A 22,700-nucleotide genomic window follows, 5' to 3' on the forward strand; every position below is an offset into this window, starting at 1 on the left:
CGTCCCTTCAGGCCTCCCTCCACAGCCACTCACCCAAAATTATCATAATGACCGTAAACAACGGACATGGCAATTGTTAATACCCACTGCTGTAATGCTAGCAGAATGTGGAGGACTCCGTTGACTTTAATGAGTGCGTGGGCAGAATTGAGTGAATAGACCCCACTGACTGCTAAATAATGGTCACGTAAAGCAGATTAATGCCCATTAATGGTTTTGGAAAGGATTCTTCAACAATCGGGTGTGAAGTTTGTGTTACATGCTTACAGGATGAACAGCCTCCTAGCGGGACTGGGCGTTATTATGAACAAAACTACATTATCTTTGTCGCTGGGTACCTACGTATATCATTTTATTAAACGGGCACATGCATGTTTTTGCTGATATCGGTTCAAAAAATATTCCAAAGCTCTTCATGATTGATTGATTCATTAATTGTGTTTTCCCCATGAGGATATGTATTCACTGTGTAGGCACGAAAAGGAGCACACATATTAAAAACAAATTAATAACGCAAATCACAGGCACATGGTGAATACCTGTACCGTGGTAGATCACAAACACACAATACAACAACGAATAATCCATTTTGCAGCAGGATAAGTGGGGAAATCATTGAATAGAAGATGGACAGTCCACTGCCTGTGCTGTAATACCTGGCCAGCCACCTCGGAAATCAACGTAACGCACCGGACAGTGTGTTCTTAACAATTTAGCCCTCGGGACATTCAGTCTGAAATTAAAGTAAAGCCAGGTTCTTTGACCCTGTGATCCTACGCTAGTGAACAGGACCTGGGGGGAATCCAAGAGCAGCTCGACTTGCTGAGCTAAAGCACAGACATGCGGGCCAGTCAGGCTCAGAGGAGGGTCGAGGGAGGGTCACGTACACCTCCGAGAGCCGACAAGACAACACCGTTCGACCCGGCCCCGTCCATGTTGGAATTGAACAAACAGCAGATGGACATAAACAAGATGGATGTCAACATGATCTCGAATGCCCAGGAGAGGCATGTCTGCAGGCCAACTCAAAACCAAACAAACCCAAACAGAGCGTTTGAGATTTTATCAGCTGCTTCTCTGTGGTATGGCATTTAATGTGTTCACCCACGCCTTCCCACTGCTGTCTCACCCTCGGCTTGCTCCTATTTGCTTACTGGGTTTGCTGCCCACTGTGCCATCAGGATGTCGCTCAAAGAGAGAGATGGAGCAATTCCAGGGCGACTGGTGTGGAAACAGGGAGTTTAACCAGAGGGGGTTGGAGAAAATGGCTTGTTCTGTCCTGTCTTGTTTGCCCTGGCTGAGGCGGGCACCCGGCCACACTTGGCCTCTCTGGCCTGACGGATCCCATAAATACACACACACAAAGAGGTCGCCGTTGCATGGGTGAAGGCCTGCTGCCTGTTGTCATTCTCTGGTAGAGTCAATTTCTGCCTGTGGATGGTCACACATCACGATGCAGCCTTAAGTGGTTGATTGTTTGTGTGTCACATAGACGGAAACAAAAACAACCCAGTGCACATTTGAGAGATGGGCCCTACAGGAGGTTGTGAAGTCGAACAACCTAAAGAAAGCTATATATTATTCACAAAATGATCCTAGGATGCAAAAAATAATTATTAAAGACATAATAAAACAGATACTTCTGGAAAAACTGAAATTTATCATCTTGATAGCACCACATGACGACACAAAATGAAAATTTGAAAAAAGTACGAATAAATCGTACTACTTTTTAAAGCAAAGTGAAATCTAGACTGTTAACTGGTGCCCTTTCCTGTTCTTTTACCTCTTTAGGGTTTGATTACCTATTTCTGAACATATTCAACAATGCAAAAATAAAGACCAGAATTCTATATAAATGTTGGAAAAAATATTTGATACAGGTAACAAATGAACCACTGAACTATGTGCACTGGCTCAACTTCAACACTGAGTTTTAAACTGGTTTACAACACCGCTTCGGGGCCTCTACATACATAATGTTTGTAAGAAGGGAGAGTGAATGTGAAAGTGAGGGAGACAGTCAACGATATGCTCCACAAGACCTTTGGCTGTGAGGAACTGACAGGTGAAGGGAAGCCAGGGAGTTCAGAGTCTGCAAAGTTAGTTAACTGGCAGACATAGATGATGGCAGAGATATGAAGGTTGGAAGCCTGAAGGTGCACAATGTCAAAACAGGGAAGCAGAAACCTACTGAGAAACGGGGGCCTTCAGAGCATCTGTCTTGCAAGTCTATACAATCGTATGCAAGCCCTTCTGAGTTCAGGGATGCATTCATTAGTACAGGAACCAAAGAGGGTAGAGAAAAAGGTAAGATGTATGCCCACGGAGATGGATGCATGAGGGAGGCAGCAGTGAAATTGAACTGCGACGTTGCTATAATGATTTCTTTGATTTGCTCCTTTCTCCCATATTAATTAATTAATTGTATTATATCAACTACAAATCATAAACGTACTGTTAATGTATGGTTGGGCAACTAAAACTAGTGAAGGGCATACTAAAAGGTTAGGTGTTCAAAACATTAGTCAAAGTCATTTCATCCAGTTCAATGCACATATTTATGGTCACTGACTATGTATGTAATGTCTCTTTAGCTAATGCTAAAGCTAATGCACCATTTAAAAGCACATCAGTGAATGATCGAAGCATGAATCAAACTACCGTGACCTTGGGGCTCTGCTTCTGCTCATCTGGGATTCTTATGTTAAGGCCGTTTGCATCTATATGAGCACTACTGTTAACACTGCTAGTTCCCATATTATGATGTTTCTGTAATTTGTGGGGTCTCTCCGTAAGCTTTTAACGAGGAAGTGGTATGCTGTAGTGGCTCAACTTGACTGCGATTCAACTGCAGCGGAGAATAATTCAATGCAAATGTATCCGTAGGGAGTCGGTTGAGATGATTACATACATACTACAAGATGACATAAAATCATATACTTCCATAATAAGGTCCCAATGTGTGGGGATTGCTGCAACCTCGGTTAGCCAAAATCCACACCAGGTAATTGCAGCCACATAAGTGTGAATGTAATTCAGTTAGTTCAGCCTGGTGCAATTTCCTCTCTTTTTAAAGCTTACTGCCTCGCTCTCTCCCTGTATCTCACACACACACACACACACACATAAATGCTCTCTCCAAACTTATCTCCACATTCCAATGAGCACAAACTAATTCACTTAAAGCTGACAAATCGTACAGCCATATGCAGCGCAAACGGTCAGCTCAGCTCAGCTCTTTTGACCACTGCTGTGTCTTTTCCCCACATGAGTTCATCAGTTCATCACTCCGAGGGGACCAAACCTCCCCCGTGCATTATGTATGCCCTCATAGACCTAATTGAAACTGAAAATGTTATGTTCCACTCCGGTGCTCTCCTAATAGGCTGGCTCTCAGTAACCAGGCTTGTGAGGCAATTACAAAGCAGAGCCGTGAGTCGAGATGAATCTCAAAGGGGGAGCGGGCACAGTGGGTGTGAGTGACTGTGTGTGTTTATACTGGGGGTCTTGGCCAGCTGAGAGAGCTGGAGAGAGGTGAAGCCTAACTGACTAACTAATTATAGATGTCCTTTTTTGGCTTTCCTCTTTATGCTTCCCACTGTTCCGTGTGGATGAAGGAACTGAGCCCTGGCAGATCAAACGTGATGCTTCGCTTCGTTGGCTCAGCTTGAAGGCTTCCAATCAGAAACAACTGGGTGCCAAGTGAGAGCAGCCAAGGTTGCATCCTTATCCAACAATTTAAGGGGATGAAATTTGGGGAGCTATCATGCTGGCAGTTTTATCTGAATCTGGGAGAGGTTTTGCCTAAAACACTGGTTCATATAAACGCTGTTTCTGGAACAAGGCGCCACAAGTTTGGTTCCAGTCGAGCCGGGGTACGCTAAATGTGGAGCAGAAGTAGAATCATGTCTGCATTGCATGGGAAGAACAAAGCACCCCAACACTGCTATCTAGTTCTTCTTTGATTCTTCAGTCTTTGAACACTCACACCTTTCAGACGTCGAATTTTAGCTTTGATAACTTCTCTTCAAGTACAAGTCTCAAGCTCTTTTTTTTTTTTCATCCTCCACACAACCACTTCTGTCAAATGTTTGTGTGTACAAACCTTTAGATATGGTGGGACAATGCTTTTTACAAACGAGTTCTTTTCAAAAATAACCTGCCCTTGAAGAAGTACGTATTGTTCACTTTTGGTTGTGCACTAATGTTGCTCCACCTTCCAAAACGGGCAACGATCTCATTTCTTGGCAGCAGTGGTACACAAGACGAGAACAACAGTAAAGACGTCCAGCAAGCAGACAAGGAGGGTTAAATGTAGGCGTGACAAAACTCTTGACTCCTACAAACAAAGCCACTGTGAAAATGGCATTCAGTGAGCTTCTGACTTCCTATACTGTCCTCCATCCCTGCGACCTGGGGCAATTCTTTCTGTATAGGTGAACATCTATTACTGTCTCATGCAGCCTGAAACAAGAGAGCAGAGTTGGTCCGGTCCCCGCGGTTGTGAAGCTCCATAGAGAATTAATTAGAAAAGGTGGCTGAGGAAGAGCACAGGATATGGGTCTGTATTCTGGTTCAGAGCTGTTAGCACAGCTGCAAAGTTCAAACCAACATTTTACAAGTTCACAAAGTTCATACCTACTTCCTCTCTTTGTCGGAGGAGCACCTCAGTGTTGACAGCAGCGCAGATGCTCATGTTCACAAGTCAGAGAGTCCCAGAGACGTGGTATAATGTGGATTTTAAAGTCAGTTGTGAATCTTTTTAACAGAGCAGTGGAGGCATATATACGCACACAATAAACTGTGCCTTGGTATCTGTTCTCTGTTTGAAAGGAGCTATGTGAAAAGTTGGGAGTAAAGATGACATTTGAGAGCAGGCAAAGCTAGGAGATGCACTGTCAACTTCTGTGGTGCGCTACTGACTGGAGCACGTCATGGTCGTATATCTTTTGGATGTTGATATGCCATTTATTTTCCTATCTTATGAACAAACTCGTATAGCTTTGGCCATAGGCGGCGCTAGGGCATCAGGCATGGGGAAGCTAAATGATGGTGCACAATCAAAGCCCTGGCCCAATGGTGCTCCCGATGGGCAGTCCGATTCTTGCTTAACCCAGTGTTTCCCACTAGGGTGGGTGGACCTCTGACCCTGGGAGGGTTCAAAAAATGTTGTACATTTTAAAATGAAATGCATCAATCTGGTGCAAGAGGCTAGATGTGGGAAGTACTTTGTCCTCTTGAAAACAATTGTGTGCTCTAGTAAACAATTTAATTGTAAACAAAGTGCTTGAATAGATATACTGTATATGGTGATGCCAGGCAGACGCGACGGGCGCAGGGGGCCCGGTCCCGAGGTTCAGGCAAGGGGTGCTATAAATCTCAAGGCCAGACCTGTAAGTCACTTTCATCGCAGGCAGTTATCTAGAGCCGGTCATAGCACACCGCCAAGCCCCCTCCATGCCTCTTAATAGCGCTGCCTATGGCGTAATTACATAAACGGTTTGTGATTTAAGCTCTGTCCCTGAAGATAATTCAGATTTTGGGAGAATCCATTGTGCTGTTGAGTTTGTATTCAGAAAGTGAAAGCCAGTTTAGCTTGCAAATATTAGCAGAGAAATATTACTTTTCAAATATGATTTTCAGCACCTGCTGAATGATCGAAAGCTCCCACAGATTCAGTGTTGCATTCGTACCACAATAGGATGTGTGGCTAGCATTAGCTGCCCTTTTTTCATGGGTTGATTTGTGCAGATGGAAAAAAGACAAATGACAATGTAAAAATTCCCAGCAACGAACAGTTCTTTGACATTAGTACTCGATACATTACACGGTGATTAATATCACGACACAAAGTAGTGGACTGAGTCACAATAGTGCTCAAATAAGTCCAACAAAGGGCTCAGCAATGGCTAACCATGTCAGCCCCCCCCGCCTGCGGTGATATTACAAACCATTTTAGTTCACGCAGATATTGCACCATGCAATTACAATACAAGTACAGACTTTGTAAATTGGAAACATTCAAGCCCCAGGAGAGCAGTGATGTAAGAAGTGCTATCACTGAAGATGAATCTTGTTTTGACATATATAATCTAAATTGTTATGCCAAAGCACTGGGATATCTAAACTAGGAGACTTACATTGTTTTGAAAGTTGAAGTGACTAATGTAGTCTTCAATAGCAAATAGGTGCTGTGATTCCACCATATATCTTCTTTATCTGTGTGAAGTGTTGAGTACTGATTGCAATTCACAGAGCGTTGATTGATTTTCACATGGCCAATAATAGAGCACTAATTCCTAATGAGGCAATGCCATTAAGAGAGAGCATCAACACGAGGGTAACTTGATCTGCAAGGTCATTTAGAAAGCAGGATTTGGCACACTGTCTCTCTCAGATGAAGATTATATTAACATATAGTATGACATTAGACCTCAGAGTGAATTCCCTGCTTTCATTAGAATAAATAATGCCTAAATCTAGCGGAGTGCAACTTATTGTCAGCTGCTTGAAATGCACTGTTGATTATCTTGCCTGGATTTTTCTTTCTCTTTCTCATTTAATGTTTCCCATTAAGGCTTAATGGGAATGGCTGCAAATTGCACTTCCAAGAGAAGACACACAACTGCACATTTACTAGAAACACTGCCTAGAGGTTAAAATTAACAATTCGTGTTTCCAGAGATATCCAGTGTTGTTAAGATTTGTGAGAAACATACTGGCATATGTGAAAAAGGACATCTATCTATCTGTCTTTCTGTCTATCTGTCTGTTTGTCTGGACTAAATGTTTGCTTTTTAACCAATTACGTAAATTATTACCATGATTTAAATCCTGCCTGAATTTTTAGGACTCTCAGATCTCCGCCCAAATAATGTAGACTAAGTACTGTTTCCTGTTTGGACGGGAGCCAAAAATACAGAGTCTTATGAAAGACAGCACTATAAAGAATATGATTAGTTGATTGCGGAAGGAAGCACCCTGAAGGATCTGGATGAGAGCTGTCAAACGGAAGGCTGAGTGGTGCTCAGAACCAAAAATGCAGCACAAAATAATCCGTCCTACCACACAAAATAACTGTTGAGCTAATCATCTCCTCCTTCTTCGTATAGTGCTCTTCCTGCTACTCCTCCTCCTCTGCCATAATTACCCCCACAATTTTGGATCTATTACCTTAAGATGCAGAGAGAATAAAGGGGAGAAATTAAGATGATAAAAGGTGGAAAGACCGAAACAGGAAGACTGGAGGCAAGGAGAAAGGGGTACCGGTAAAGGAGTGGTGAAAGTTTAAAAATATTGCATGCACACACGTTCACGGGTGCTTGCAAACCCCCACACAGGGAGTTAATGAAAAGACAGAGACAAAGTCTATTCACAGCTAACTTGAGCAGCCTATAGGATTGAGAACTAGGGTGAAAGAGGGGGGGTGGAAAGAGAACAAGAGGTTCTGGATATTGGATCGGGGCAAAAGAGTACTACTCTGACAAGATGTGGAGAGGGTGCTGATATGTCAGCTTTTATTTCCATCCCCCTCCTGCAGCTCTCTCTGTCAGAGCAGGACTCATCTGCGAGGAGGGGAGCCCAGTGAGGGGGACATTAGCCCTCAAGCGCTCACCAGAAGCCACTGACACTCATCAGTCTAAGAGCCCTCCAGCTATGGCATGGTATCATCTTAGCAATGACCTTGATTGATTGGTGCCAAAGACCTCCTATCCTTTCCAAACAAGCTCTAATGAGTTTTAATGCATGGCTCCTAATAGATATATTCTAACTGCCGTGAACATTGCCATATTGAGTAATTTTTTTCAAGTCATTTATCTGTTTAGGACTTGTTAAAGTGGTATTAAGTCATCGGTGACCTCTGTAGGACCAGAAGAAATTGCTCCGAGGGACTCTAGAATGTGTCACTTCCCTAACACTGTCCACCAGCCTTACAAAGCTTACCATTTGATAGATGGACAACCGTGTGACATTGCACACAGCAAAGTCATTATAATCAATTCAATTTTCTTCCCTGGTTTTGCGGGCAAGCTTTAACTAAAATGAGCCCAAATGATCCCTAAATACACTGAATGACACTCTGGCAAATGAAGAAAGTTAATTTGATCCTTTTCTGAATTCATGGAGTAACTATATATACCTACCAAGTACCAGGTACTCCCATGACAATATATCAGAGAGGATGGGGATTCTAGGTGAGAAAAATAAAGGGTTTTCATGGATGGCCATGTTGGTGAGTAGGTTGATGAGCGGGTCCACTTTGGTCCAGACTGAAATATCTCGACAACTGTAGAATGGATTTCCATTCCATTTTGCACAGACATTCATGGTCCAGAGAGGGTAACATTAACTGACTTCCCTCTGAATTTTCCTCTGAGGTTGGCATTTCTGTAAAATGTCGCGTCCAGCGCCTTCATCAGTTCCAGTTTTTTTTCTTTGGTTTATGGCCAAATAGCTGCAAAACTAATGGCATCCCCTTCAGCATCAGCTGTATGTCCGCTAGTCCAAAACGGGGGATAATTAATGCATGACATTAGCAAGATACTATCAAATAGCTGCCTAGAGCACACTCTTTACTGTCTAATATTTCATATATTCTTTTTTTTTTGTGATAGGTTGCTATCATCTCCAAATTAAGCTGTTCTGCAATCTGCCACACCTCAAATCCCGCATCTCTGTAGTCTTTAGGTTGTTTGTCGTAAAGTGCTTTGTTCTGGGAGATGAAGTGAATCAGCTGATTAAATGCCTTTTTGGATGATGACGTTTTGCATATACAGTGGCTGTGAGTGATCAAACAGCGGTCCAAAGGCTTTTGACGGATGTGAAAAAAATGCACGCGACCAAACCTTTTCATGAAACATTAATGACGAACGAAAGTTTTGGAGTCTGTGTGTAAACTTTATCGACACAATATGAGGTTGTGCTTATTTTTCAATGTGCGACAATTTCTGATGGAAAACTGATGGAAAACTGATGGAAAACACTGCCTCAGGGTCCCGAGGCTTTTAGTCTTGTTTGCAGTCCAATGTCGTCCTTTAAAGAGTTACCTTACAAACAAAATGATTGAATAGGAAGAAAGCTTCTGTTGAAATCAAAATAACAAGTATGGCCAAGAGAGTTGAGCTCTGAATGCCAGAAATTCCAGCTACGACTATCATCCCTGTCACACACCTTATTACTGTCATTTTGTGCAATGAGGCAGTGAAAAACCTCCTTGTTTCCCCTTTTAAATGTCACAGGGTTGGGATCAGCGCTGACAGCCATAGGTCCACTTGGCTCAAATGTGAAGTGTTGATCGGAAGCAGCTCCTTGTGAGCTTTACAGTGCCATTGACGTATTGATATTCAGTGACATTTGAATTCCACAAGCTTCTCTTTTGTTTGTTTTTTTCTTAACATATTCATTTGATTTGATTATTCTGTAACATACTGTTACTATATTTCTTGATTTTCTTCTTTTTTGGGGGCTGTCCACAGTCAGTAATTAGCAATGGTGTGGCAGTGTTTGCAGTAAAAACTGATAACATGTATTTACTGTATACCTGCATACCCTTTATCTGTTATCCAGCAGGGTTATTCAGAGTTATGCCAGAATGCATCATGGAAATGTTTCCTTCGACTGACAGGTAGAGTGACAAATTGGTTCTACTGTACAATTCATATGTTTTCTGGGTTTGATCATAGCAGCAATGTCCAGACATATCCATCATATTGTACATTGTGGTCAGAGTTGAGAGGATAAAGCATGATTTTTTTGTTACACATTACTGTAGGTGAATACTGTGAAATCCTGGATCTTTACAATATTTCTCAGTGTCAGGAGATGTTACCCCATGGTTGAGTGAACAAAATGTCAAAAGGGGCTTAGCTGTAAGCCAACAACCAGCACTTTATATGATTCTGCAGACCAAGTTATATCTTCACCACAAGCACGTCAATAGATCACGGCTGCTGTCAGCTACAGCTACGATCTATTGACTGTTACTGCTTGTACTGCCAGCGCTATTACTAATTCTGCTACATCCATTGCAACCGTGTCGGAACAATAGAAAGCCTGGAAGATAATTCAAAACATGTGGAGACAAAATATTAAGCAATCAAGCAAGCGTTCCAAATGAAGCACTCATCATCCAATTAGACAGGAAGCGGCAGATGGCCGCGTGGTAAGGACAGCTGGTTTTTGAGGTTTTCACTGTTTGTCCGTCCATCAGCGTGTCAATCATGTGCTGCTCATCCTGAAGCTCCCACAAGTTTGAGACTGTCAAAAATCGTCAGGAATGTGTCATGACCGCCGTGCGTCACAGAGATGAGGAGTGATGTTGCGGGTGTATGATGAAGCAAGAGCTCCATCTAGTGTTACGGGTGCTTTCCATGATGACCAGCATTTAGTGCTTCTGGCCCAAAGGCTTCCTGAGAACCTTCAGATAGATGATTACAACGTGATGTTTCAACACTCTGTTCTCGATCTTACTACCAGACTGCACTCAAACAATCTGTTGGCGCAGTAAATATTTGGATGTTTTCCAATTCAATCCAGTATATTGGAATGAAATGCACTCTTAGATGAGTACTCGCTTCATTAAGACAGTCCAGTGCTGATATGCAACTTATTACATCACAGGTGTAATGTGTTTGATTTGGTAGAGTTGAGTGAAATGTAGTCTGTGTTTCAGGATTTTATCTATGTTTGACAAATGGTGAAATTTGTTTTAGATGTTGGTTCATGATAAGGTTAGAATCTGATGCAGGTAATAGTTGAAGGCTGAATTACCAGCTTTAGGGACTCTGTCTCAGGGCCCCGTGATTCTAGGGGCACCAAAGACCTATAGTTCACAGCAGATCACTTGGCTTTTGAAGAAATATATTGTAAATTTAACACAAAAGTATTTTACTTCATTTTACACTCACCTAGATATTCAGGAATAAAACAGACCACCAATTACACTATGTTCAATATGCATTAGTCTTGTTGAGAACTGTATCAAAATGGCACTGTGGAAATGAAGTGTTGCACTTATGTAAAGTATTTCAAAAAAAAAAAAAAAAGTGTTTGTAAGTGGTGCTGGATTATATTGTGTTTGTCTTCTTGTTTAAACCAGAAACTTGCAGCAGTCACCTTATTATACATCCAACTCATTGTCCAGTGAAATCAACAAGAGCCATAATGGAGGGTGGGAAAAACACACACACACACACAAACACACACATGCACAGAACTTCCAAGTCTTATCAGCTTAAGGCAGTGGGAGTTCTGTTTTCCAGCCAAACCACTGCCAACATATGCTTATCTGAGCCGCACAAAACACCTCAATATACTCACACACACCAACCCAAACCCCCATCCCACACTCACTGTTTGTTTCAAAGTCAGGCTCCTGACTGCCGCGGCCTCATATGATTTGCCAGCAAGGATGGGGGGGGGGGGGGAAGGGAGCTTGTGGGAAGAGGGGTTTAGTCTGTGAAGAATTAGGAATCAATGCATCAGGGCTGTCTTTGAACACTCGCTGTATCTCAGATCCTGCAGTTCAGAAGTGATGATGAAGAAAGGACAAATAGGCTATAGGTTAGATGAAATATAAAGTGAGGGTATGGAGAGGAAATCACATAACCCAAGAGCAATGCTGTTGAGAAGGAGAACATGTAGTAAAAGATGTCCCTTTGACAAAGGTGAGATTAAAAAAAGTATAGAGCTGGCGCTCGTGTTCTATCTGTGATGTGCTGGTACAGTAAGGTTTGCTTATGGTGCTAAACTCCTTGTTCACAGCAGGGTCAACCCGGGCATTTCAGAGCTTACTCAACAAAGTGTCGACCGTGTTCACCCCAAAATCAAATTCCAAATGGTTTCTTATAAGGATTTTTTTTTTTTACTGAGCCGGTGCAGGTGACACACCGATATATGGCGGCCTGAGCTTTTAGATGTCCTTCCCCACACTGAGCTCCATTGGGCCCGACTGCGCGCAGCAGGCAATTTCAGACATTTACCTGCCATTGCCTCCCATGGCCCCCACTCTGCTCCAGCTATCATCAGGCCGTCTCACCATCTTTACACATGAATTTGCAGACGGAAAGGAAGGGGAAATGGAGGAGAGATACCTTTGATCATCACTTCTGTCCCAGTACAGACTGTAGGAGATTACAGAGGGGAAAAAAAGAAAGAAAATGAGTTAATCTGGCTTCTCCAAATGAGAATGAGGTTCATCTCTGTCTGCTGTAGATTAATAAGGAATAAGACTGCGGGTCAGAGATGATTAAGAGCGTAATGAGTCCAGAGAGTAGGGCGAGGGTGTTGGATGGTGCGATCTTGGCACAGCATCTTGCAGTCGTGTTGTGTTAATCGTATTTTTTGGTCTGGAGGTTTTTTTAAGAATGTATTTTGTTATGTTGTATAAGCTTCTTTCAATGTGGGAAACGTAAGAGGAGGAAGCAAAGGAAGAGTAGTACTGATGCAAATACTGCCAGTGCAGCCAATGCAAAAAATATATAACTACTCCTATCATGTAATCATGGGTATTAGCTTTGAATTTAACTAAGTTAAATACCTCAGCAACATTGATACAGAAGCACATTAATGAAAACACAGGTACTTTGTAGAAAACACAGGTACTTTGTAGATGAAAGGGGTGAATATTTTATTTATTACTGTTCTACAACATGGATTGATAATAGAACCAAATGTTCGTAACACTACAGTTTTACTCTGATGGTGTGAAGGTCAGATTGTGTGTCTCTGTATCTGCTCCCTCCAGCCATAGTCACTGAGCATCACATACAGTAAATCTGACAACATTAAACTAGAAATGCCAAATGTATAAATATGAATAATATTTTTCCTATCCGGTGACCTTGATGTTGAGAATTAAGTCATGGCAGCGGTCTGACAGTTTGAGCTGAGGCAGAGCTTTCTGTTGACACCCCACTGGTGACTCATAATTCGCCGTGGGATATTTTAAATTACAGACTACAGTAATTCTCAGCTCGGGAATGATTGCCTTGCTTATTTCTTTCCCTAAGTATTAAGAATTGACTGCCAAGCCATCCTGCTAACTGGCTTTAAAGTTATGAACTCGTTATTTATCACGGTCACAAAGACAAAACGCTGAAAGTTAAGATAATTTGATCAGATGAGCTACTCTGGAAAATTGAAATTTGGGTCGATTTAATTCCGAGCTGAGTGATATTTGTGGATGTGTCCAAGTGTCTACATAACTCTTTAGCAGTCTGGAGAAAGTGCATTAAGTATTTTGTAAATTTATAGTTTATATAATCTAATATCTCTTTGATTAAAACAGTGTTGAATCATCTTATGCATCACTCACTTTGTTTTTTAGACTCCACTGGCTAATAGTGGCAGAAGCTAAACAGGCACAGCATATGTACATGCTTTGTGTGTACGGGCAGTATGATGTGTACACCTGCATGGAGACACGCACTCATACATATTCCTCTGCTTGACCTCCACCCCTTCCTCAATATCTGCAGGAATGAGGAGGTGTTGTATAAAGACAGAGGAGGAGACAGTATTTATTATAACCCGCTGGAGTCCCCGAGGCTCCCTACCTCATATTTCATCTTAATGCCTTACAGCCTCACTTTTTTCTTCTTTTCTGTCTCATCGTAGAAAACTTCAGAGGAGAGAATCAACAATGGCAAAGCAGGTGACTCGGTGTTCACAATCAGTCTCACCTTGGCCTTATCAGGCGCTTCCATATCTCAACAGATTAAACTGCCTAAAGTAGACTGTGCTCTCGCCGGACACGGCGAGACGTCCCCGGGGAGCCGGAGAGGAACGATGGGTTTTTGCTGGAGCGGGGAGTGTGGTAGCAGTCCTTGCTGGGCAGGCCATTATATGCCCTGCCTTGCTGGTTGGGTGGGCCCCACCGTGCCGCTCTGCATCTATGGTTTCTGCTCCATGATGAGGCCTATAGAGCCCTTCATGACAGAGTTCCTCACAGGGACTTACAAGAATCTCACCACCGAGCAGGTGAGGCACTGAGCTATGAAATGAGATTTGTGACTGCTGCGCAGTGATGGAGGCTTTAAGGTCATTAGGTTTGCTAGGTTTTTGTTTTAATATACATAATATGAATAATCTAAATGCATGTAAACAAAGTTATGAATATACAGGATGAATCCAAATAGTGGATGTTTGGTTCAGAGGTACATCTGTCAATACATAGTCAGAACTACAGTAACTAGTTGCTTTATTGGTTACAAATGTAATATGTCAGTAAATATAAGACAATATAATTGTTTTCCATTATTCATGCCATTATGACATATTAATGCTGTGCTCATAATATTGGCATTCTGTTGGCTATGCCTCTAATATAGTTTAGTGAACTGTCAGTTTAAATTGAGTCAAATAATATTTTGAACAATACCACCTGATAACTAAAGATGTAGCCTAACGTTGTCAAATTACATCCTTTCACAAAATGTTTAACCTGATGGTGGCACTAAAAAAGAGGTTCAGAAGGTTACTTAAATAAGTAAGATCAAGAATTTATAAGTAAAATTTTGCTAATCTCGCCAGTCTTTGTTAAGATTATTCTTAAACGTGGGCAAATGTGTAAAATACCCGTACAAGGTAAAGTAATCACATCTGTTGATCGTCTAACATGTTGTCTAAGAGGAAGGATTCATCTTAGAGGACGAATTCTTAATGTAATTTGTATTACCGGTACTTCTTCACATTATTCACCATGTTATTTTCTCTCCATACATGGAGAGAAAAGACCACTACTAATAATAATGTACAGCCACTGCAAACTGATGTAAGCACTAGCTAGACTAGCATCAGCAGAGCTGTCCTCTTTACACGAGAGAGTTCAAAGCTTTTGGTTCAGACTGGAGGAAACGGGGGGAGCCTCGACAGCATTGCGCCTCACATGGGGGCATTAAGAAGAAACTGAATAGAGTCCTTCACACCTCTGCAATGACAATCACTTTGTGATGCACAAGGCGGGCTGGGAGCCACTTTATGGCAGGTTCACCCGAGGTGTACTCATTTCATGCTCAACCATGTATGATGCAAATTACGTTTCAACTTGTGGTCCTGAGAGGCTGTTGAGATTCCATATGAAGTTTGTAGGAATTTACTAAGTTGGTGAACAAAGTGCAGACTCCAGAGATTCAATGTCCTGTTCCAAACGTATACCAACAAAGTACATTTGACACAAGAGTGACTAAAATATGCTCAAGGAGCTCTTAAGGATGCATTTAGACTGAATACTTACCAACACAGTTGGTTTGATCCATGCTTTTACAGAATGACTACCGCAGTGTTCCATGTGTATTTGCCACAAACATAATTAGGAGAGTAAGGGTTGGGATATTAGCTAATAGCTCAAGTCTGTACAATGAAGGAATTTTCTAAGTTTTTCTCTCAAACAGCTTGCACAATGGCATCTCTATTTCAATGCACATTTATTTAATTGGTGTGAAAAATGTTAAGTTAACTGTTCTAGCTACTGATTGGTACAGCAGGGGTTATGGGTGTTACTTTATTCAGTTTATCCTTACCAAAGTGTTGGTTAAGAGGGCAGTTTGACCTTATGGTACCACTAAGGAAATGAATATGGACACCAAAGTCATTATAATTTATCTGCTGGGGACAGATGACTCATTATCAAACCTCTTATTTATGTAAGACTCTGACACTTCCTATAAAAATCACTATTTACAACAACTGTCTGATCTCATTCACACACATTGTTTTGTTACATAACAGCTGATAGAGATGGGGCAGATTTGAAATTGTGCCACTGCCATAAAAACCCATCTTTGAATAGGATTTCAGTCGAGGCTAAAGTGAAACGCCAAAAAACAACTTAACTGGAACAGCAATTTAATAACCATATTGTTGCTTAAAGGGACCTGCCTTCCAAGCTGGAGCCATTGTGTTTATTGTCATAATATTATAATGAATCAATTTATCACATTATGAGCCTCATTCGAAGTGCTTCCTGTTCCATCATGTGCATGCAGAAGTCATTTTTCATTGATTATGAAAAGAGGTGGAACTGCATCACGGAGTGCTGCTCTCATCGTGTTTCACAGACACTCTTGCAATCACCAGTTAGGAATCATTTTCTAAAGAATAATTAGGTCTCCACCTTCCTCCATTTCCAGGTGACAAGACAGGTGTATCCCGTGTGGACTTACTCAAGCCTGGTTCTCCTCATCCCAGTCCTCCTGGTGACAGACTTCCTCAGGTACAAGCCTGTAATCATCCTCCAGGGGCTCAGCCATGTCACAACGTTTTTGCTGGTACTAGTTGGCTCGGGGGTCCGCTCGGCTCAGTTGGCCTTCTTCAGCTACAGCATTGCCATGGCAGCAGATGTGGCCTATTTCTCCTACATTTACAGTGTGGTGCAGCCTAGCTACTATCAGAAAGTGACCAGTTATGTCAAAGGGGCCGTGCTGCTGGGCTACGCTGTGGGCGCTCTGCTGGGTCAACTGCTAGTGTCTTTGGCTGGGGTGTCCTTGTATTGCTTAGCTATTGTGACTCTCATCTCTGTCTCCGTAGCACTCATAACCTCCTTTTCCCTGCCCATGCCTGAGACTAGTTTACTTCTTAAGGGGACGTATTCTGCCCAACAGGGAAGCTCAGGTGAAGACAGTCACGACTCTGAAAGCCAAGACTTTTCCACGTGGGTCAAGAGCGTGACGGCTGCCAGGCACGTGAGGAGGATGTTTAGGAGACTCGTATTGGACTGCAAGAAATGTTATTCGTCTGTGGCCGTGCTCTTCTTCTGCATATGGGCAGCTACAGGGAGATGTGGCTTTTACCAGGTTACAGGGTACGTCCAGCTCTTCTGGGTTTACATGCAGCCCCACAACTTCACGGCCTACAATGGAGGGGTGGACAGCCTCAGCACACTGTCGGGTAACTAATGCACCGTTACAAGCACCACTTTAACAAGCTTCAAGATGAACATGTAATGCATCGGAAATAATAATCCATTTAACAACAATTAACAATTAACAGCCTTGACTGTAGGCTCCTTGCAAAGAAATAGCCCGGCACATACTGTAGCTCTCCATGAAGTCTTTAACTCATTTTTTTTGTGCAGTTTAATGATGAGACATAATTTATTGATTATTGAGTTTTAGAGGTGCTGGTATGTGGATTTTGTTTTCCAAACATTTTCATTGTACACATTCCGCTACAAAAAAAATAATTGAATAAATAGACAGAAAGAAAAGTCAATCCCTTTCTATTATCAGTATTCACAACCCCCAAAGTACGGCAGACAATAGCAGCAACATTAATTAGACTGTTTAATTGCCTGCTCTCATCCCCATATGGGTACAGCAGCTGCTGCCATCCAGCCAGTACACTTTTATTGATTATAGAACTGATACAGTCCTGTATTCCCCAAAGGCAATTACTCCGTGTAAACCGCATCCAGCTGTATGCATTTCACTTGTAAATGGTTCTGCCCAACATGCAGTCAAGCTGTAGGGCCCCATGTCTGATATTTCCCCAAAGATCCCTGCTGTATTCTCTTCTGTTCCACACTGAGACCTCCCTGAGGAAAAAAAAAGTTGGTGGAATCCGAAAGGGAAGCTATGAATATGGATTACCAGCATGATAAAATACGGCAGAATACGGCACATAATTTACTATTTTCATGTTCGGTATATTAATAACTGTACGCCCTCGAGCTCGAAAACAACATTTTCTTGTAGCTCATTAGGATTAAGATAAAACAAAATGTGTATGCAGAACAAACTGAGTTATGTTCAGTAATATGTTTTTGTATAGTGTGCAACTCCTTTTCCTTTGAAAATCAGGCTTCCATCTTTTTATCTATGGTCTCAAGCAGTAATTACAAATAATTTACACTTCAAACATACATATTTATAATTCAGTTTTTATTGCAAAAGAGGTAACGCCAGACAGAATTAAAACAATAATAGCAATACAACTATAAAAAAACCGACTGAAAATAAGAGAAAAAATAACAATAAATGTACATAGAGAGCTGCTATGGACATATCCAATAGTAATGAAATGTATTGGGAAAATGTCATCCTCAGAGGTATCATTTATATGTCATAATGTAAGAAACCTACCCTACAAGAATCGCCTTTAGTAGCAACCCTTGTCCCACTTACTGCCACTATCAGGACATCATTTATCACATTGCTATCGGACACTTATCATAATGATAACAAAATGACCTACAATGCAGGCCATCCCTCACAACCCAAGATAACATCTTATAACATTGTCAGCTTAACTCTAGCCATTCAATATTGTAATTAAGTACGCCCCATATTTTCAGAAATACCTCCTGTCTTTTGTTCAATTAAAAAATTGACTGTTCATAATTGGAGTTATGGTTTCTCCCAACCATTCATCAAAAGGGGCGATATTTTTTGTTGTTTTTTCAGTTTAGATTCAGGCCACACACACACACAGTTTAAAGCTTGCAAATACATATTTCACTCCCCCACATACACTACACACACATACACTACACACACAGTATGATGTTATCTAATCAGCGTGAAAAGCCAAACGCAGCGTGATGTCACATATTTTTCCTCTTCTATGCCACACATATTACAAAGTGGTTCATAAGCAGGGTGACCTGCATGCAGCTTGTGTTTGAACCTTCATAACTACAATTACGGTGAAACTAATGATGGCGTCAAGGTTAACTCAAATAGGGCATGAATACCTCAGATTATAAACAGAAAGCCCGTGTTACAAACTGTGGTCATGATGTTGGGAAAACATGGGCAGTAAGAAGCAAATCTTTGGAAACAATAATGCAGTTCTTAAATCGGGATTAATAGTCAGGATACCGAGATACCCTCGCCATCAATTCTGACTGTTCTTCTCTTAGCCACACTACCTACATGGCTCTATCGGTGCTTTATGGAGGGTCTGCCCACTTCTTCGGTCCAGACCTAAATATCTCATCAACTATTTAATGGATTGCTGTGGAATTTGCTGCTGATATTCCAGATTCTCAGGGGATGAGTCTTAATACCTTTGGTGAACCTCTAACTTTCAAGATCTCTGTTAACACCTCTTGCTGTCACATATACAATTGGTTAAAACATAGAATAAGTACAAAAACGTATCCAATTAAACTGAGACCAATTTAAACACTGTAGAGCCCAGCTGCATTATTGATTCCTCTCTATGAAGCTGTACAGCTGGCTCCTGCTGACCCTGCTAAGCCTCCAATTGACACTGCTGTGGAAACTGGTCCAATTATTCAGTCTCCATTTGACCCACCTCTGCTTATCAGCACCCGGGGATTGATTAAGTATATCTTAAATACACACAAGCTCCAGTGGTGTCCATGTTGGACTATTAGCACTGATTGATCACGAATGGACAATGTACACATTTAGATGAGTGAAGCAATTATACTTAGCTTCTCTTCATAGTCGTGTGGATAAAGAGCTCTGAGTGAAGAGATCCATGTCTCTGGTATTCCCTATTTACCCTCACCACACTGAACTCGCCTCAGATTTAGTTTTTATTCAATCTTCAGCAATTACAAGAAAGGTTCGACATGGCAGTTGTAGTTGTGGAAATTGTGATGAATATGTAGCAAGCAAGTTAAAGTGACGTGAGATGAAGAGTCGGGGGATGAAACCAGAGAGAATTTCAAAAGATAAAAAGAGGGCAAAAAAAGGGAGACAAGTGTCATAAAATAACCAATGCTTCAAAGAGCCAGTGGAGTCCCCGATCGTACATCCATCGACAGGGATGAAGGTCTCATAACTAATTCACATGTCATACGAGGAGTCTTGTGATGTGCCTGGGCTACACTGTGCCACCTTGTGGCTGAAATGAGAAACGTCACTTTCCAAAAGAGAAGAGTTCAACTAGTCAAATGTTGGACCGAATTATATCTATGCATTTCCTGCTGCTAAAGATTGTCATTATTTCATGTAGACATAGATATTATGTGACAGATTGAAGACAAAGCTGAATATATTTGACTGTGTTGGGATGAACTGTGAATACATTTCAGTAATTCATTAAGTAACCCGGTAGTCATGCAGTGACTCAGAGTGAATGTGTTCTCCTTTAGGAGCCGCAGCCACTGTTGCTGTGGGACACATGTCTCTGGAGTGGTCTGTGTGGGGGGAACTGGTCCTGGGGGGTTTCACGTTCCTGATCGCAGGAGCTATATTCCTCATGGATCTGACTGACAACATCTGGATCAGCTACTCGTGCTTCTTCCTCTTCAAAACCGTTTACATGGCGCTCACCACCATCTGCATGTAAGAATGCATTATAGAAGTGTCAGCAGCACAACAGTCCACAAATACTGTGTTGAATTTGAATGTATGACACCACAAAGATGTTTTGTGTGTTAAACAAGTCTAGATCCTCACGGGCTGCAATGGTTCTATGGCGAGTGGAGAGTATTCTAAACCTCCAAACGCATCCTAACTGTATTTAATGGTGTTGTTGCACAGTTAACGACATAATCACTTCGTGCAGGTTGATCTATCTTTTTATTTGTACTTGCGTGTGTAATTTGGGCTCCAGCGATGCTTAATACTCAAATTGTGCAAAGATTTCCCTGAGCACAACATAAGTCAATTACATCCGCCACTAACACCACAAGATAAATGAATTACTCTGCTTGTTTTCAACTCCGGTTATTTTCCTTTTTTTATATCATTGTGACACTCATATCTTGTCCCTGCTGTGTGGGACAAAATGAAGAGCTTTCAGTCAAATCATTTTTAGCGATGGCAATGACGGTTGGCCGGTCCACCACATTGGTCAAAACTGAATTATCTCAACAATTATTGGATATATTACTCTCATGGTCCCTGAAATGTGAGGCTAGATTGCCATACAATTTGATAGATACAGTATAACCATGTCCGCAGAAGATAAATCCCAATGCGGATGACTTATTAACTTTATCTGTTGCCACCATAAAGTTAAGGTTTTTACTTATCTCGTGAAATATCTTAACATCTAATAGACGGATTGACATTCATGGTTCCAGACGATGAATCCTAATGACTTTGGTGGTGCCCTAACTTTTCCTTTATTGTGGCTCGCTGAGGTTGAAACTTGTGGTCTATTTTCGATGAATTGACAGGAAACAAACGCAATCAGGTCAAACATTGTATTTGTTCAAAATTGTTGTCTATAACCAAATGAATAACAAATTATATTTCCATCTGCCTCAGCTATACTTTGTGTTTAATTAGTAAAGGTTAGCATGCTAAAACCCTAAAATAGGATGGTGAATAGGGTTAATACAATCTGCTATGCATCCTCATGCATAATAGCATGCTGACTTTAGCTCATACCACCAAATTGTCTAATTCATTTTTTCAATATTTGATTATCCTTTGTTGTAGGTCCATGTTCATATTACTATAAGTTATAACTGAATTAATCAAAGCGTATGAGCACTATCATGTATGTATTTCCCAGTTTTCAGATAGCCAAGATGCTGAGCAGGGAGCGCTACGCGTTGGTATTCGGCATGAACATTTTTGTGGGCACGATCCTCCAGAGTGTCCTCACCGCCATCGTCATCAGCTCCAAGTCTCTCCAGCTCACCATCACCTCGCAGGTACTCACACATCACACGTTGAGTTCAGGAGATGATTTATAGGCTTTATATTTCATTCATTGAAAGTAGAATACTGAGTTATACGTATGAACTTAACTTGGAATATAAAGAGCTTCTATTAGAGCTTAAATAAAAACAATTAAGAGTGCTGATTAAAGGCCTCAGAACAAAATGATGCTGTTTGAAGGGCCTTTTAATAAGCATACAGAAGGAGACGGATCAAAATAGAATGACTGGGTGATTTTTGTTTTTTGATTTACAAGTCATCATCCACAGTGCAAGTAACCCCCTCACATCTTTTCAGTTCCTTATCTACGCCTCGTACTTTGTTGCCATTTCCCTGCTGTTCACAGTCCGAGGTGTGTATACTGTGCTCCACATGAAGCGTCCCGCTGGAGGCAACCAGACAGAGAGAGGCACCAACCTGCCAGAGGCCTCACGCCTTTGAAGACCCCAATTATCTTTTCAATCAAAAAAAAGACGTTTAAAGATTCATACTTACATGAACATCAAGCTATTCAATGTGGTTGAGTTATCAGTCTGTCATCACCATGATGTAACTTATCGATTCTACTGTACAGACCTGCTGTGAGGAAATTAAGGAAAGTGCATTTCTTAAATGTGGCCACCAGAGGACACTACCTGCACAATGTAAAACAATGATAACACTACACTGCAGCTCTGTGGTGGTTTAATTTTAACACAGAAATTGTAGACTATCATTCTGGATTTATGTTTTCAAAGTAAATATATCAAGTATGACAGAATATGTGAATTATAACGTTTTGGACGTTCAAAGCTATGAATCTCAGTAGTCCTTCCAGTTGAGATGCTGACGTGTTGTAATCGATATTGTTTCCAGTATGTTCTATGTAAGTTAGTGTTCACCTACGTGTAAATATATGCCTGATGTTTGCTTCTTGTGTTTGTGGTTGATTGATGAAAGAATCTACAAAAGTGCATCTACGGGATATTTATCAGGCTTGCATGAACATTTATGTCAACTCTTTTATAAATGCTGATCAGCCTCCCGAGCACCAACAGCCTGCTGTAATTATGTCCAGTAAGTATCATTCAATGTTTTGTTATAGCAAATACCTCTAAATGCCTCTCAGCT

At 41.4% G+C, this 22,700-nt stretch overlaps 1 protein-coding gene across 1 annotated transcript; it reads left to right on the forward strand.

The window, feature by feature from the left end:
* The first annotated feature begins 840 nt into the window (after positions 1–840).
* Positions 841–22,031, forward strand: LOC142946629 (thiamine transporter 2-like). The gene is made up of 6 exons (XM_076088067.1): positions 841–1,011; positions 13,621–13,983; positions 16,134–16,890; positions 20,069–20,261; positions 21,442–21,583; positions 21,888–22,031. The coding sequence occupies exons 1-6, from the start codon at positions 841–843 to the stop codon at positions 22,029–22,031; spliced, it is 1,770 nt and encodes a 589-aa protein (XP_075944182.1).
* Positions 22,032–22,700: the final 669 nt, after the last annotated feature.

Source organism: Anarhichas minor, unplaced genomic scaffold (assembly GCF_050575085.1).
Source record: "Anarhichas minor isolate MPS153535 unplaced genomic scaffold, ASM5057508v1 ptg000010l, whole genome shotgun sequence".
NCBI lineage: Eukaryota > Metazoa > Chordata > Actinopteri > Perciformes > Anarhichadidae > Anarhichas > Anarhichas minor.